The sequence below is a fragment of the Leptomonas pyrrhocoris genome (assembly GCF_001293395.1).
Source record: "Leptomonas pyrrhocoris isolate H10 chromosome Unknown, whole genome shotgun sequence".
Lineage (NCBI taxonomy): Eukaryota > Euglenozoa > Kinetoplastea > Trypanosomatida > Trypanosomatidae > Leptomonas > Leptomonas pyrrhocoris.
Window position 1 is genome coordinate 99686 of NW_015438384.1, and position 14915 is coordinate 114600.

The following is a 14915-nucleotide window of genomic DNA, read 5'->3' on the forward strand; positions in this document are numbered from 1 at the left end:
CACTTCAAAACCAAAACAAACAAATCAAAACCAAAGACCCAGAAGGTGAATGAAAGGCGCTGCGTTTGTCGTTTTTGGGGACTTTCGTGATCCTCCTCCCCCAAAAATGTTTTTAAAATTACCCTTAAAAAAGACGATGACAGGCGGCGGCGGTGCGTATGTTTTTTTTCTTCTTCACAGTTAATGAAAGCTTTGCCTTATGTTTGTTTTCTGGTGTCATTGCGGAGCTGCAACACTGTACTTTGTTGTCTCTTAATTCCACTACTTGTACTAGTACTATTATTAATGTGGTTTCCCCTCTCTGCTTCGGCGGTTCCGTGTCTGCATGCCTGAGATACTCCTCGCACACAGAGAGGGGGAGCGGTCTCGGCCTTCGAAGAGCCGGCCGGGGTGGTGGTGGGCCGTCAGGCACAGCGATGTCACAGCTTCACGCTGGATCAAAAAAGAAATGACTATTATTATTAAGCAGAGACAACGCACTGAATGTGATGGCGCGACTGCCGGCGGGAAGGCGAAGGAAGCTGTTCTCGGCGGAGGGAGGACGGAAGCGCGCAAAAGGAGGCAAGGAAGCCAAATGGAATCGATGGCCTCACCGGGCCGTGACACACGCACACACACACGTACACATGCCTTCGATGAATGCGTCGAGAGGGTTCTAACGCAGCCGGCTCACGCATCGCTGCGCGAAGTGAGCGTGGACGACGCAACACGATGGAAAATTGTACTCGATGTTTGTGGAGGAATACAACTCGCCTTATCTGACCTCCCTTCTTTTACTGCCCTTTTCTTGTATTGTTTTCTTCTTGATCTCTCATACTTACACTTTTAGCGCCTTACGCTATTCACAACTAGAATTGCAAACGGACGTGGCGTACGCCGTTCTCTTCCCCGCTCTCTCTCTCTCCTACTGTCATCGGATTTTGCATTTATTTCTGGGCTCTTGCTCTTCAACAGATGGACAGCGCGTACCTGAAGAACCACGTCGGCGCCGTGCTGGCGAAGGGCATCGCGGAAACGGTCACCGCCCGTCCGAGCAACCCCCAGGAGTACCTCGCGCTCTTTCTGCTCCATCAGCTGCAAGAAGAGGAGCGCCGTGTGGAGGCCGCGACCCGGCGCAAGAAGGCGAATGGGCTGCGCGAGGACTGGTCACAGCAGCGGGCGCTGCGGGAGAAGGCGGCCGTCGATGTCATCCAACACGGTTTCTATCGCTTTCAAAGCCGGTTGAAGGCGAAGCGCGCTGTGGAGGAGGAGCTGCGGGGTCGCTACGCGGAGGCGGAGGCAGAGGCGGAGGATCTGCTTGACCAGGAAGCCGCTCTGAAAGAGAGCGACGCCCACCACGCGAACAACGTGGAGGACGAGGCGCATGAGAAGGACGCCGCGTCGGAGAAGCTGGCGGAGCAGGAGGCTGCCCTCGCCGACGCACGCGCGGAGTTCTTCAAGTCGCAGCGCTTCCTCCTGCAGCTCAGCAAGACCTCGCTTGGTCAGCTAAAGCAGGAGCTCGTTGACATGTCGGAGCGCGTACGAATGGCCCAGGACGTCACCCTGGGCGCTTTCCACCGTGCAGCGGCGCAGGAGTCTGCGCTGGTCGAGGTGCTCTCGGCGCAGTTTCCATCCGCCGCGTCCAGCGACAACACAACGGTTGTCTCCACACCGGAGGTCTCACCGGCGGTGGCGGAGCTCGCGGCTCGCCTGGAGGAGCACCGTGATCACCGCTTCATCTCCGTCCCGTACGTCAACTTTCTCGTTCTGCGCAGCCTCTGCTATTTGTTGCTCAACGCCACGCCAAAGTCGACGAGTACGCCGGCGAAGGTGGCCGCGTTGGTGAAGCCGACGGTGATGGTGCAGCAGCTGCGCGCCTTTAACCCCGTCGCAGGCTACGATCGCGGCATTCCGCTGAAGCTGGAGCGCATTGTGCCGGAGCTGGCCGCCGCCGCTGCAGGCGGGGCAGGTGGCGGTGAGGACGGGAACGGCGACGATGGCGAGAGGAAGAACGCGGACGGCATGGGGGCGGAGGAGGGCAGCGGTGTCAGCGTGCCGTTTCGGCAGCCGCCAACACGTCAGATCCGTCGATCCGCCCGCGTGCTGCGCTTCGGCTGGTTGGACGGGGAGTACCAGTGCGAGCTGAACCCGGAGGACTACTACACCGAGGAGATGGTGGAGGAGGACGCTGAGAGGGTGGCGGCGGCGGCGGAGGGGGGCAAGCGCGGTAGCAAAACAGGCGGCGGTGTCGAACCGACGGTGGCGAAGAGGGACGGGTCGACGCCCTCCACGCCGATCCCGACCCTCGCGGAGGAGATCGCAGCAGCGGCGAAGGCCCGCACGCGTGCGGCGGAGGTGCGTGCGACGGTGACGGCGCAGGTGAAGGAGCGCGGCGGCATCGTCCTGTACGGCCTCCTGCGCTTCGCCGCCGCGGCGGTGGCCTACCGCCAGGCTCGTGACGGTGTCGCACGGAGCCGTCAGGAGCTCGGGCTGCCGGCGGATGTAAACGAGGAAATGCCAGAGGAAGAGGAGGAGGACCCGATGAATGACGAGGCGCTCGTCGATGAGGAGACCGGCGAGCCGGATCATGCCGCGACGCTGGCGCTGCAGGAGCGCATCGGCGTGGACACAGAGGAGGCGCTGACGAAGATTTGGGAGGCCCGCGACACGCGACAGCAAGAGGCCTACGCGATGAAGGCGGCCGCCCTGCAGCGGCAGATGGATGCGGGGGGCGAGGAGGAGGAGGAGGACGCAGGGGACGCGGAGTAGCGCACCGCCGGAGCTGTGAAGTACAGAGAGAAAGAGAGAGGGAAGGAACAGAAGGCCGGCGGGGCGGAGGGGTTTTGAGTGGGCTGTAGGAGCGAAACGAAAATGGCCTTTTCCCAATACCCTTCTCCCTCTGCCTTTCCTCTTGTTGCGCTGGACCTTCTTTTTTTCCTCTTTCCCTTCGTCGCCGTGAACGCGACGTCTGCGTCGGCGAGCTGCGCTGTCACGATGGGCGAACGCCGCTTAGTCGTCCTTTTTGGTTTGTTTGCTGTCTTTCCAGGCCGCGTTTTTCGGCAGACCTTTCTGTTTCCTTTCCCCCCTCCCCTTTCCTCTCTCCCTCCACAGCTCCTTGATTAGTGTAGCTCTTTCCCACAGGTGACGGAGGGGTGGCATGACACCTTCCATGGATGTACAATTGATGTAAATGGCGTGTATGCGTTGCACAGACACGTGCTTGTGCGTGTGCGCGTATCTCGATGTATTAGTTAAGCAGAAGAGCCCTTCTCTCTCTCTGTGTGTATGCGTTTGTGTTTGTTCCGGCCGTCCGATGTTAATTGTTCCATGCAAAAAGTCCAATGAAAGGAGGAAGAATGAGGAAGAAAAGGAAATGACGCTGTCTGAGGCACAGCAGTGCGATGATCTCCGCGTGCGGACAGGCGTCGACGGCGTTTTCTGCTCGGTGACAGTGCACGGGCTGTCGCTGCCCGCCGCGCGCATCCACGGCGCGTCAACGGCGAAGCGCACAGCTGCGTGTGTATGCGAACGGCGGACTGCGGTGATGACCGAAAGGACAGGAGGGAAATAATATCCACAGCAGCTTACACATTGTTGCCTGTCCCGCGCAGTGTGCCTTCACCAGTGCGTGCTTTTAAAATCTTCTCTTCTGCTGTGTACATCACAGGTAGAGAAGTTGTCCACGACTGCGAGACTGGCGCATGCAAGGCGCTGTAATCTGCCACTCTTCGCGGCAGCGAGTCGACAGCTTTCCACTTTCCACCTCTCCACGAATTTTTCTTCGTCGTATTCTTCTTCTGCGAGTGCTCTTCATTTCTTCCAAACCGCACGCCAACAGCGACATCTGCGGTGAACGGAGAACTGAAGCTTACTGGCGCGTTCCGTTACACTCGTGCGCCGCTACATCGCTCAGGCTTCTTCGCAGAGGACACTACCGTTATTACCACCGTTTATTGTCTTATACGAACACGTTTCGGCGCGTTGCGACGCCATGCTTCGGCTGCTTTCTCTGCAGCGCATCTCCTCGAAGCAGTTCACGCACGGCCCCTTCGCCACCCACTCTCGCAAACAGAGCTTCCGCGAGTCGAAAGCCTCCTTGCAAGTCAGCCGAAGGCGCGCGCAGTCGCAGCAGGCCAACTTCGAACTGCAGCAGTCAGTGAATGAGCAATTCGGCTCGCGCCAGCGCCGCTACGGACACGAGCGGCGCTGCATGCAGCACGCGGCGGAGGATCTAATGTACGGCCGTGCCCAACGCGCAGCACGACGGGACGGCCAGGCAGGCCAGTCATACACGACCGCGAAGGACCGGGCAGCGGAAATGGCGACAGCACGGCAGCTGTTGCAGCTGCAGGAAAGCACGCGAAGGCTCATGAAAAAGGGCAAGACGTCACGGACAGAGTCGTTTCGTGCGCTGAAGCGGTGGAGTCGGTGAAGCTGCAGAAGCTGCGCTAGAACGGAGGTGAGGCTTCCTCTGCTTCTTTTTTCTTTTTAAATCTTTTCGTGCTGGGACCTGCTTTCGTGCAGCGTTACTGCTGTTGCTGCCGCCGCCGCTAGTGTGTGCTATCGCTGTGGATTCCTTTGGTGCCTTGTTGGTGCTACTACTGTCGTGGTTTTCACAAACAAGTGCACCTACAACACTAAAGATGTACTGCATTTCGAAGTGCAGCCAACGAGAGAAGGGAGAGGGGAGGAGAAGACGCCTCTCGCTTCCGCGCTACACCGCCGATCGTTGCACAGGTGCGCGCTACGGAATCCTTCTTCGCCTCTGTATGCGTGAGGTGTGCATCATGCTCGTGTTGCTCGCAACGTGCCGCCATCACGCACAGTCGGCTCCTCTTTGGAGCGGGGGACAACGAAATGCATGAATCTTACCTCTACTCGCTCTACTCTCTCTCCCTCCGCCGCCGCCTTCTGCTCGCGTCGTACTGCTGCCATCACCGAGAAGAGAAGCTCCCTCCTTTCTTATTCCAGCCGCTGTGCCTTCACACTGTTTTTGACAAACGAATACACAGGGAACAGTTTTATTTGGGTGTTTTAAAGCGATGTTGCGCGCGTTCACATCTTTCGCGCGGCCCAACTCGTCTCTGCCGGTGGGGATGGTGTGTCGCATGGGGGTTTTCAGCGGACAGGCGGCGCTGCGCCTCGTTCCTTCATCCGCGGCCTCCTCTCCCTCTTCTCCACGAACGCCGATGTGCGCAGAGGGTGGCACAGCGATGGGCGCCATCTTCTGTTCATCCTTGGACGTCTGCGCTCGCCACGCATCCACCGAGGGTGTCGGCGCACCCTTCGCGTCTCCTCCAACGGCTGACCGCAACAAGGAGGATCACAATAATCATAAGAGCGGCAAGAGCCAACAGGAGGGTGGGCCGAAAGATTCTTCTTCATCGTTCTCTTCTCCTTTTGAAGCCTACCGTGACTTTCGACAGGCGCGCCACAAGCGCAATGACCGGCAGTACCAAACCTTGTCTATGTACCTCGACCGTCTGCCACCTGGTCTGCGGGAGCTGCTGCTCTACTCACCGTTGCTGGCGCTGCTGTACTTTGTGCTGGTGCAAGCCCGCGTGTACTACCTCGATGAAGAGGAGCTGTGGTACCGACTATTTGTTCCTGCTCGCTGGCGCTACCACACGACGACAGAAACAGTAGCAGCATCATCAACGGCAAGGCTTGCCAGCAAAGATGGCACTCAAGAAGGAGACGAAGCCGATGGGCTCGCTACGCAGCGCGTGAGGTCCGTGGCGCATGTGTCTTCCTTGCTGAAGCGTGCGCCGGCATCGGCGCCGGTCCTGCGCACGTCCACAGCAAGTGTCGTCTTGCCAACTGCCGTGGAGGCGAGCACGACACCCACGGAAGACAGCGGCGTGGTCGGCCATGAAACTGCGCCCAAGGGAGTGAGCAACAGCAAGAGCAGCAGCGGTGACGGTCACGACAGCGATGCCGCTCTGTTGAATAGGCCGGCGGGTTTGATGACCACCACGTACAGGTACCGTGCGATGGCGGTCCACGACGCCGCAGCAGCGGTGTCCGGCTGCGCAGCTCCCCCGCTGGTGGCACCTTTCCATGAGGTGACCGTGCGCAAGACGCATGCGGCGGCCGCTCCCTCGTCCCCACCGGATGCGGCCACGCTGAAGGAGACGCAAGGACCGAAAGCGGAAGGGGACGGCAGTGCGGCGGCCGAAGCCCTGGCTCGAGCGCACCCGTACGGTGTGTGGGGAGGTCCTCTGCAGGTGCTGCGGGATCCGACAACAGGCTGCGTGATGGGCTACTCTGCCAGTGTCACGCCGTGATTTGAACTCGATCATTCCCAGCGGAGAAAAAAGAAGAAGAGCAATACAGAAGCACGAGTGGGATTTTTATTGAACAGTAATTCTTTGAACGTGCCTTCTCGTTTTCGTTTGGAAGGTTTCGCCAGAGGGGGGAGGGGCGTGGGGTGCAGCGCGCACGTGTTCTTCACAACGCTAAATTACAACAGAAAAAACAACAACACAGCGCGATAACACCGGATGACTCGCCACTTCCGATTTTCAGCGGTTTTGTGTCCTCTCGTCGTGATGCGCGCTGACGCTGCGGACGCTTTTTGCCCAGGTCAGGTGCAGCGAAACGGTGAAAAAAGGAGGGGAGGGGTGACGTGTTCTCGCGTTCAGCGTGGGTGTGACGCGCATCCACCCCCACTCTTACCTTTTTTCTTCTTGTTAGACGGAAAATGACGGAGGTGAAAGCGATACACTATCGGGAAGAGCACGGCGCACTTCCGCACGTGCTTGACGATGTGCATCGTCTTCTCGTGCTCCTTCATAGTTTTCTCTATCCTCCCCCCCTCCTTTCTCCCGTTCCCCTCTTTGTGAAGAGACGGTGCGTTATTCTCGTGCTTGTCCGATCCGCCAACGTGATACCAAGACGTTAACACACACACACACACCCACACCCACACACAGTCAATTTATCACATGCGTAACACACCGTAATAAAGGGTACATCGGCATTTTTTCCCCCTTTCTTTTGTCGTTAAAAAAAATATATTGTGCCCACCCACGATGAACTCCGTTGATGAGCTGAACCTCCTACTGGGCATCGGCCCCGCCCGCCCGCAGCTCCCCGTCACGCTTCGCAAGTCCGGCTACATCCCAGTCCGCGCCTTAGGCAAAGGCAGCTACGGTCAAGCCTTGCTAGTTTTCCATGAACCGCGACAGCAATACTTCGTCGTCAAACACCTGAACTTAGCCGGCATGTCGTCTCGACAGCGGCACGACGCGCACAATGAAATCAGCATCCTCCAGAAGCTGCACCATCCCAATATCATTCAATATGTGGAGTACTACGAGGAGCACCCGAACCTGTACATTGTGATGGAGTACGCTGATGGCGGGGATGTGTACTCGCTGCTCAGCAAAGCTCAGGCTGCGCGGAAGGCCGCTGCACGCGCGAATAAAAAACTCGGCGACGCCGCAGCCGCTTCTGCGGGTGGTGGCAGCGCTGTTGCTGCGGCGAACGAGAGCAGCGGCCTGCTGTCCGAGGTGCAGGTGGTGAGTTTGTTCGTCCAGACGACGATGGCGGTGAAGTACATGCACGACCGCCGCCTCCTCCACCGCGACATCAAGTCCTCCAACATCTTCCTCACGAAGAACCACGTCGTGAAGCTCGGCGACTTCGGGATCAGCACGGTGCTGCAGAGCACCATGGCGATGGCGAGCACGATGTGCGGCACGCCGTGCTACTTCTCACCTGAGCTCTGCCAAGGACGGCCGTACAACAACAAAAGCGACATGTGGGCGCTGGGGGTGCTGCTCTACGAGCTCTGTGCCGGTCAGGTGCCCTTTGAGTCCACCACGATGCGGGCGCTGATGCGCGACATCGTCCACAGGCAGCCGCCTCGCATCCCAGCGCTCTACTCGGATTCTCTGTGGGAGTTGATTGTGCAGCTGCTGCAGAAGGACCCCCGCCGCCGGCCCGACGCGGGTCAGGTGCTCATGTCCGCAACACTCATGAAGTACATCCCAGAGCTGATGGAGCAGCTCGCGTCTGACCCGGCATACGCAGCGGCCGCCGCCAACGACGAGGTCCAGAACAACAACGAGGAAACTAGCAACAAGGCAGCGGATCATTATTCGGACGGCACCTCCGGGTTCACTCCGGCGACATCACCAGCGGCGCCTCCGCCACCACCGCCGCGCCGCGTTCCACAAAAGAACGCAGCGGCGGACGCGCTCCCTGTCGCTCCCCCGCTTCTACCGGCGGCGGGACCGTCAAGGAAGAAGCCGCTCTCCCCACTCCCACTGCCGCCGGCGGCAGCGGCAGGCAATCCGGCGTTGAAGGGGACTAATGCGGTGGGGCCAAACCAGAACAGCAGAGCTGGCGGCCCGTCGCCTTCGTCTACCCCACCACGTCCACACGAGGGTCCGCCCGCTACTCCCCCTCCTTCATCCAAGCAGCAACCACCGCCGTCGTCGACCGCCTCCATTGCCGCCTTGCTGGCTCGCTTTGACGCGCAGAAGCAGGAGTTGGCAGCGAGCAAGCTGAAGAAGAAGGAGGAACAGAATTCGCAGCCGCGACAACCGCCGGATGCACCCCCACCCAGCAGGCCGCAAGACGATGCCAATAGCAGCGGCAACGGCAGCAACTTGCCAGGGCTGCGAAACAAGAAGAGAGATCATCATTTTCAGGCACCACCGTCATCGCAGCAGCAGCAGCAGAGAAGGAAGGAGGGAGAAGGTGCGGCCTCGGCGGCACGTCTCTCACCCGGCGCCGCGGCCGCGCTTCGTCAGCAAGGGCTGGACCCGGAAAGTGATTCTCAAGTATTTCCCCTTCGCGGTCCCGGCGGTCATCCTGCCCATGCTGGAAGTGCTGCTGCTGCTGCTGGTCATCGCAGGTCCTTCGCCCCTCCACCGCTGCCCGCTGCTCTGCGCGGCACGTCCGCTACTAACATCAAACAGCACGAAGATCATGGAGACGCGCCACATGCAGCTGCTGCGGTGGGCAGCGGCAACAACGCAGAACGCGCCGTGGACTCCCCACACGGTGGCGGCTCCTCATCGGCTGCCGCTGCCGGGGTAGCGGCGCCGACGGGATCGGCGGAGCTCGGTGCGGTGCTGACGGAGCTGTCCACATGGCGTGAGCGCAGTCTGCGCCGTCAGCACCGCTCCCAACGCAAGGGCGAGCCGGTCCACCCAAATCAGGCGAAGGAGAACCGCAGCAGCAGCAAGGCCGCGGAGGAGAAGCGTGAAGGAGCGGCGCCGTCTTCGTCCTCGCCGCAGCCGCAGCGCCACCCGTCAAGTTCGCAGGAGAAGGACGGCCTTTCGGCGGTGAACGCCGCCGATGCGCATCCAGGCGAGGTCACCGCCGGGGCGGCGAAGGCAGCCGCAACGAAGCAGAGCGCTGATGTGGCTTCCCGAGCGACGCCGTCACCTTCCAAAGGGACTGCCACAGAGGCCCAACGTGCGAACGCGCTTCATCCGGCCACAGGGCTTTTGCCATCGCTTCCCGCATCACCGCCCCCGCAGGGACAGCACCAGCAGCTACCGCAGCCCGGCTTTCACAAGAAGGAGGGCGAAAGCCCTGCGTCTGCCGCGGCGCCCAAAAGCGTCGCCCGCAGCTCCTCTCCTGCCGCTTCCCCCCTCGCCGCCTCCTCACACGGCAGCGCTCACACGCCGTCGGACGAGGATGACAGAGCGAACAGCAACGCGCAGAGCTTCGTCGATGCGATGGGCACCACGTTAGATGTACAGGCCCTGCAAGAGGCGTCATCGACGTCATCGTCTGCCGCTGCGGGAGTACCACACGCCAACGTCTCCGGAACGTCGTCGCGCCACGGCCACCAGCAGTCTATGCATAAAAGCTATCGCGGTACGAGTGAAAAGATCGGTGCACTGCGCGCCACGCTGAAGGCGGACTTCGCTCCTCACCCGACGACAGCAGCAGCAGCAGGGCAGAAAGAGCTTCAACCGAACGGTAGGTGTGCGTTCTTGGAAGATACAGATGAAACACCCGTCGCGTCCAAGGCTACGCTGCCCAGCAAACCTGAGGAACAACCAAAAGCCGAAGCTGCGGCGGAAGGTGGCGCCGGCGACGACGAAGAGGTCGTTGACATGGACTTCACCACCGCGTGCCTCTGTGGGCGGGCCACGACCAGTGGCGGTCGCTTGTCCATGATCTACGGCTCCTTTATCTGCACCTGCGACGTGTGTGTCCGCTTCACGGGTGCTGCACGTGGGGTGGAGTGGTTGCACCTCCCGGAGATCGAGGCACTGCACGCGTTGCTGAAGCGGTCGGCGACGGTGCTCTCTGGGCCGTCGCCTCCCACGCCGCTTCCGTCGTCGTCGTCGCCGGCTTCGGTGATGGGCCGGCCGAGCGCCGGTGCGGGTGCCACGGCGGCCGCTGCGTTCCGCGCCCACGCCGCTCACTCACCACCTTCTCCCCCAAGTGGAGCCCATAAAACGGAGCTGCCTGCGAGGGGCAGTAGCCCCAACACTGCCAGCAGCGGTCCCTCTCCTGTTTCTTCCTCTCCTCATGAATTGCTGCGCCAGGCAGGGATTCGCTTCTACACTCATCAGCAGTCCTCCTCCTCATCAGTGGAAGACAGAGATGATGTCGATTGCACCCGCACAAAGGGTGCGCAAGTCAACGGAAGTACGGCGATTGAGTCGTACACGCTGTACACGTGTGCGACGTGTGGGGGGATGGTCAGTATGCTGCACGATGGGGTGCCAGGCGTGTTGCTGCCCAAGTCAACACTCGATGAACAGAGTCTTCAGATCCTTTCGTCCTGTGCCCAGACGGTTGTAGACGACGAGGAGGAGGAAGGATGAGAAGCTGGACGCCGCCGCCGTCACCGTCGTTTGACACGACGGGGACGCAGGCTCAAAAACTGATGTAATATACACGTATTATTACTATTATTATTAGTAGTATAGTTGCTACCATTTGGCTGGCGAGACACGCTACTGATATTATTATTCCTATTATTATTAGTGCGACGAATACTGTACAACCGTCAAGGCGTTTCTTGCCTTTATCTCTACATCTATTACTTCTCTTTTTTTCTCTCTGGCAGTTTTTGTTTCCTTTCCTTGTTCTCTTCTCCCTCTCTTCATTGGAATTTGAATGAAATACGCAGCATCTACGTATTTTACACACACACACACATACATACACACGCGAGAGAAGAGCCTTGCTTTCAGCTGGCTGCGTCGCCGCAACGGCGGCGATCTCTCCTGTCAAGGACCGTGCGTGGTAGCGGCTCCACGCCGATGCCGGTCAGCACGAAACCGTGGGCTACTGCAAATGATGAAGAAAGGGTCGCGAAAGCAATGAAAATCTTCGATCTCTTCCGACCCATCAGCGGTACTCTCCCTATTACTGTCCTTCTTCATGCGTACTGCCGAAAACACGCTGTGTGTTTCATCCTTCGCGCTTCTCCGCACCTCTTCTTTCCTATTATTATCATTATTTGGTTGCTCATCTCTTCTCTGACCGCGTGCCCTCACAAGAATTGAACTGCGCACCCACTCCCCTTGCTTTTAAATATATAACTTCCTTTTTCTTCTTCTATCGATACACCGCAGCGCACCTTCTCCGCATCGCTCTTCTCTGTGAACCCGATTCTCATCGGAAACCCAATCCTAGCTTTTCATCTCTTTTCACTCATACGCCGTCTCTTCTCTCCCTCCCCCCCTTCCTCTCTCCGCCTCTGTGCGCCGCATGTCCGCCACGGACTACGACGTGATTGTGGTGGGCGCCGGGATGTTCGGCAGCTCCGCGGCGAAGCACCTCCGGCGGCTGCAGCCATCGCTGCGCCTGGCGGTGATCGGGCCGTCGGACAACGGCGGTCCGCTTGCGCGCGGGCAGCACTTCGACGAGGCCCGCATCTGCCGGCGTGTGGAGACGCTGGTGCCGTGGGCCCACCTCAACGACCTCGGCGCGCTGTCGTACCGCGAGACGGAGGCGACGTCTGGGATCGCCTTCTACACGCCGTGCGGGTGCGTGTGGGTGGGGACGGCGCACGACCGCGACGCGAGCATGGCGTGCGTGGAGGCGGTGCAGCACGCGAGCGGCGGGGCGTCGGCGGTGACCTACGCGGTGGTGCACGCGGACGGCGCGGCGGGCGACGCTGCTGCGGCTGCTGCGGTGCGTGCGGGGAAGACGAGCGTGCTGCGCGTGACGGCGTCGAGCGACGTGGCGGAGGGCGTGTTTGGCGGGTCGATCCGCGTTGGTCAGCTGGCGGGGCCTGCGGAGGCTGCGACGTTCTACGTTGTGGAGAGCGGCCCTGCCGGCGGTGGGACGGTGCACCCGACGCGGTACGTGGAGGCGCAGCTGGCGTGTGCGGCTGCGGTGTCGCCCGCCGACCACTACCGCCACGTGCGGGAGGTGGTGCTGCAGATTGCGTGCGTGGAGGGGAGCGGCGGCGGCGACGACGTGTACGAGGTGAAGACGGACGCGGCGCGCACGTACCGCGCTGGTCGAGTGCTGGTGGCCACGGCGTCGTTTACCAAGTATCACCAGCTGCTGCCCCCGCGCGTGACGGACCGGCTGCAGCCGAAGCCGGCAGACGTCGTGCTGCTGCGACTGGTGCCGCCACACGGCGATGACGGCGACCACGCCGCCAATGTGCGTGCGAGCGAGTTGTGCCCAAGCATTATCCGCACCACCGGCCCGCGCGAGGACCAGTTCTACTGCCTGCCGCCGCGGTACTACGCGTGCTACCGCGGGTGGTACTCGAAGATGGGCCGGGTGAACGGCCCTCCGCCGCCGGTGCTGGCGCATCCAGACATCGTCTCGACGCTGGAGGCGGCGGTGGCGTGGTACGAGACGGGGAAGGAGCTGCCCAAGACGGACCCGAGCGTGACGCACCTGGCGGACATGCTTCAGGGCCTCTTCCCGCAGTGGCGCATCGCTGCCGACACGCCGGCGCAGTCAAACCGCGAGGCGGTGCGCTGCATCGTGGACGAGACGAAGGAGGAGGTGCCGATGGTGGATTGTGTAGACGGCAAAGGACTCTTCTGCGCCATCGCGGGGAATGGGCGCGGCGCGAAGGCGTGCGACCCGATCGGGTGCATTGCGGCGCACCGCCTGCTGGGCAAGGAGCTGCCGCCGGCGTACGCTGCCGTGAAGGACTTGTTTCGGCTGGATACGTGACGGAGCAGACGTCTTCCCATTTCTTTAGATATATATATTACAAGAAATGAATATATATTTCGCACAGCACAGGGGCATTCTCGCAGCTCAAGAGGACAGACGACACACATCTGTGCGGTCTTTAGTGTGTGTGGGCGTGGATGTGTGCTGGATGCCGCGTTGTGGAGACCGGAGGGCTTCCGCCTTTCACGGTGGACTCGCACGAGCCGCGGAAGTACAGCGGCCTTTTCGTGTACGTTGTTTTTTCATGTTTCTTCTTCCGCTGCTCTTCCGCAATATTTCTTTTCAGAGAGCAGCTTTTATCGACGAATACTGGCGGTTTTGTTTTCCCTTTTCTTCCTCTTGATGGATCTTGACCTCAGTGTTGCCCAGCTACGTTGGATGACGCAAGTACTTACATATATCTCTATCTATATCTATATGCGTCTGTACTGTCTCTCATCTTATATTGTTTTCTTCTTCTTCGCTCTTCTCTCGTGCACTCCGCCAGTTTGCGTGATTCACCACCGCCTTTGGAATAGCAACATATTCGTATTATTGTTGTTGTGAACTCGTTGACGAGCCTTCGCAAAAAATATATATCAAATACTCAAAGGATTGGCTGCCGAGCCGGTTTTGCACGGTGTGTCGAGAAGATCATCGGTGCGTGTTTCGAGAAGTACAGCGCGACGCTGAACGCTTCCTTCTTCTCCCAAGAGCCTTCACACAGTTCGAATATTCTCCCTCATGCATCTCCTTAAAACAACAACGTTAACAGTCTTTTCTTCTACTGAATGCGTGTCGTCTCTCTCCCTTCCTTCTTACTGTTCTCACAACTTTTGTCTGTCTTCAATGCAGCGTGTAGCGAAGCTCCCTCGTAGCCGCCTGCACATTGCTCGCGTCTGCCATCGTGGACGCATTCTTCCGTGGCTATTATCTTATATATATATATATATATATTTATTCCCTAGACAATGACCGCCGCAGCGAAGGTGGCGCGAGTCGTCTCCTCGCGCCTCCGCGTCATACAACGCGACTACTTAACTCGACGCGGCGGCCGCACCCACCACCTGCGCTCCTCCGTCGCCGTCGATTACACACCGGCGTACTTCGCCGCGTACAAGGCAGACCCAAACCTGTGCCCGCGCCTCATCGATGCGGAGGCCATTCACGGAGATGAGCAGGCGTTTTGGTCTGCCCGTCGCGACTTCTACCGGGGCGGAGCCTCGCGCTCCTATTACCCGACCTGGGACCGACAGGCGCAGGCGCTGGTGATGCTGACACGCGAGGTCGCACGCGTACCGCAGGAGGCGGCATTTCGCCTCTTCACTCTCGGACTAAAGATGCTGCTGCTGCCGAGGCTGGTGACGAACGCGGAGTTGATGCTGCCGTCGTGGGTGCTGATGAACACGGAGGGCCCGCTCGGTGCGGCGTTGGAGGGTACGCCGAAGACGGCAGCGGAAAGCGGCGGAGACAAATCCAGTGCTGCGAATAAGGAGAACGCGAAGTCGGAGGGGTCGGGTGGCGCTCCCGTGGACGGCGCGGGTCCAGACACCGCGAAGTAACAGAAGCGATCGAGAAGAACGGATGGCTCGGAGAAGTGACTAGAGTACACTGGACTGCTTGAACAGCGCGTTTCGTAGGCGCATTGCCGGGAGGCCTCGTGCGCGTTGTTGACTTCCTGCAACACCTTTTCTTAATATATATATATATATATATATATATGTTTGCCGCGCTCATCGTCGTTTCCGAACGCTGACCGCGGCGCACGCGGTTGCTCTCTTTTCTCTTCTTTTTTCTCTTTACCGATTGTAATGCGCTTCGTTGTG

At 59.7% G+C, this 14915-nt stretch overlaps 6 protein-coding genes across 7 annotated transcripts; all 6 read left to right on the forward strand.

Moving 5' to 3' along the window:
- Positions 1–827: 827 nt before the first annotated feature.
- Positions 828–2748, forward strand: ABB37_09001 (hypothetical protein; the record flags this gene model as incomplete). Of its 2 annotated transcripts, none has more annotated exons than XM_015808221.1 (1): positions 828–2748. In XM_015808221.1, exon 1 carries the CDS (start codon positions 955–957, stop codon positions 2746–2748), a length of 1794 nt encoding a protein of 597 aa, XP_015653112.1. In that variant the 5' UTR covers positions 828–954. The 2 variants fall into 2 exon arrangements, with proteins under 2 accessions (XP_015653112.1, XP_015653113.1); XM_015808222.1 differs by having other exon boundaries at positions 851–2748.
- A 1067-nt stretch (positions 2749–3815) lies between these two features.
- Positions 3816–4411, forward strand: ABB37_09002 (hypothetical protein; the record flags this gene model as incomplete). The annotated part of the gene is made up of 1 exon (XM_015808223.1): positions 3816–4411. Exon 1 carries the CDS (start codon positions 3971–3973, stop codon positions 4409–4411), a length of 441 nt encoding a protein of 146 aa, XP_015653114.1. The 5' UTR covers positions 3816–3970.
- Positions 4412–4922: 511 nt separating this feature from the next.
- On the forward strand, positions 4923–6266 carry ABB37_09003 (hypothetical protein; the record flags this gene model as incomplete). Its single annotated transcript, XM_015808224.1, has 1 exon — positions 4923–6266. The coding sequence occupies exon 1, from the start codon at positions 5193–5195 to the stop codon at positions 6264–6266; it is 1074 nt and encodes a 357-aa protein (XP_015653115.1). The 5' UTR covers positions 4923–5192.
- A 558-nt stretch (positions 6267–6824) lies between these two features.
- Positions 6825–10781, forward strand: ABB37_09004 (putative protein kinase; the record flags this gene model as incomplete). Its single annotated transcript, XM_015808225.1, has 1 exon — positions 6825–10781. The coding sequence occupies exon 1, from the start codon at positions 7014–7016 to the stop codon at positions 10779–10781; it is 3768 nt and encodes a 1255-aa protein (XP_015653116.1). The 5' UTR covers positions 6825–7013.
- Positions 10782–11460: 679 nt separating this feature from the next.
- On the forward strand, positions 11461–13107 carry ABB37_09005 (sarcosine oxidase protein; the record flags this gene model as incomplete). The annotated part of the gene is made up of 1 exon (XM_015808226.1): positions 11461–13107. The coding sequence occupies exon 1, from the start codon at positions 11674–11676 to the stop codon at positions 13105–13107; it is 1434 nt and encodes a 477-aa protein (XP_015653117.1). The 5' UTR covers positions 11461–11673.
- An 835-nt stretch (positions 13108–13942) lies between these two features.
- ABB37_09006 (putative mitochondrial hypothetical protein) lies at positions 13943–14651 on the forward strand (the record flags this gene model as incomplete). Its single annotated transcript, XM_015808227.1, has 1 exon — positions 13943–14651. The coding sequence occupies exon 1, from the start codon at positions 14061–14063 to the stop codon at positions 14649–14651; it is 591 nt and encodes a 196-aa protein (XP_015653118.1). The 5' UTR covers positions 13943–14060.
- Between the last annotated feature and the right edge of the window lie 264 nt (positions 14652–14915).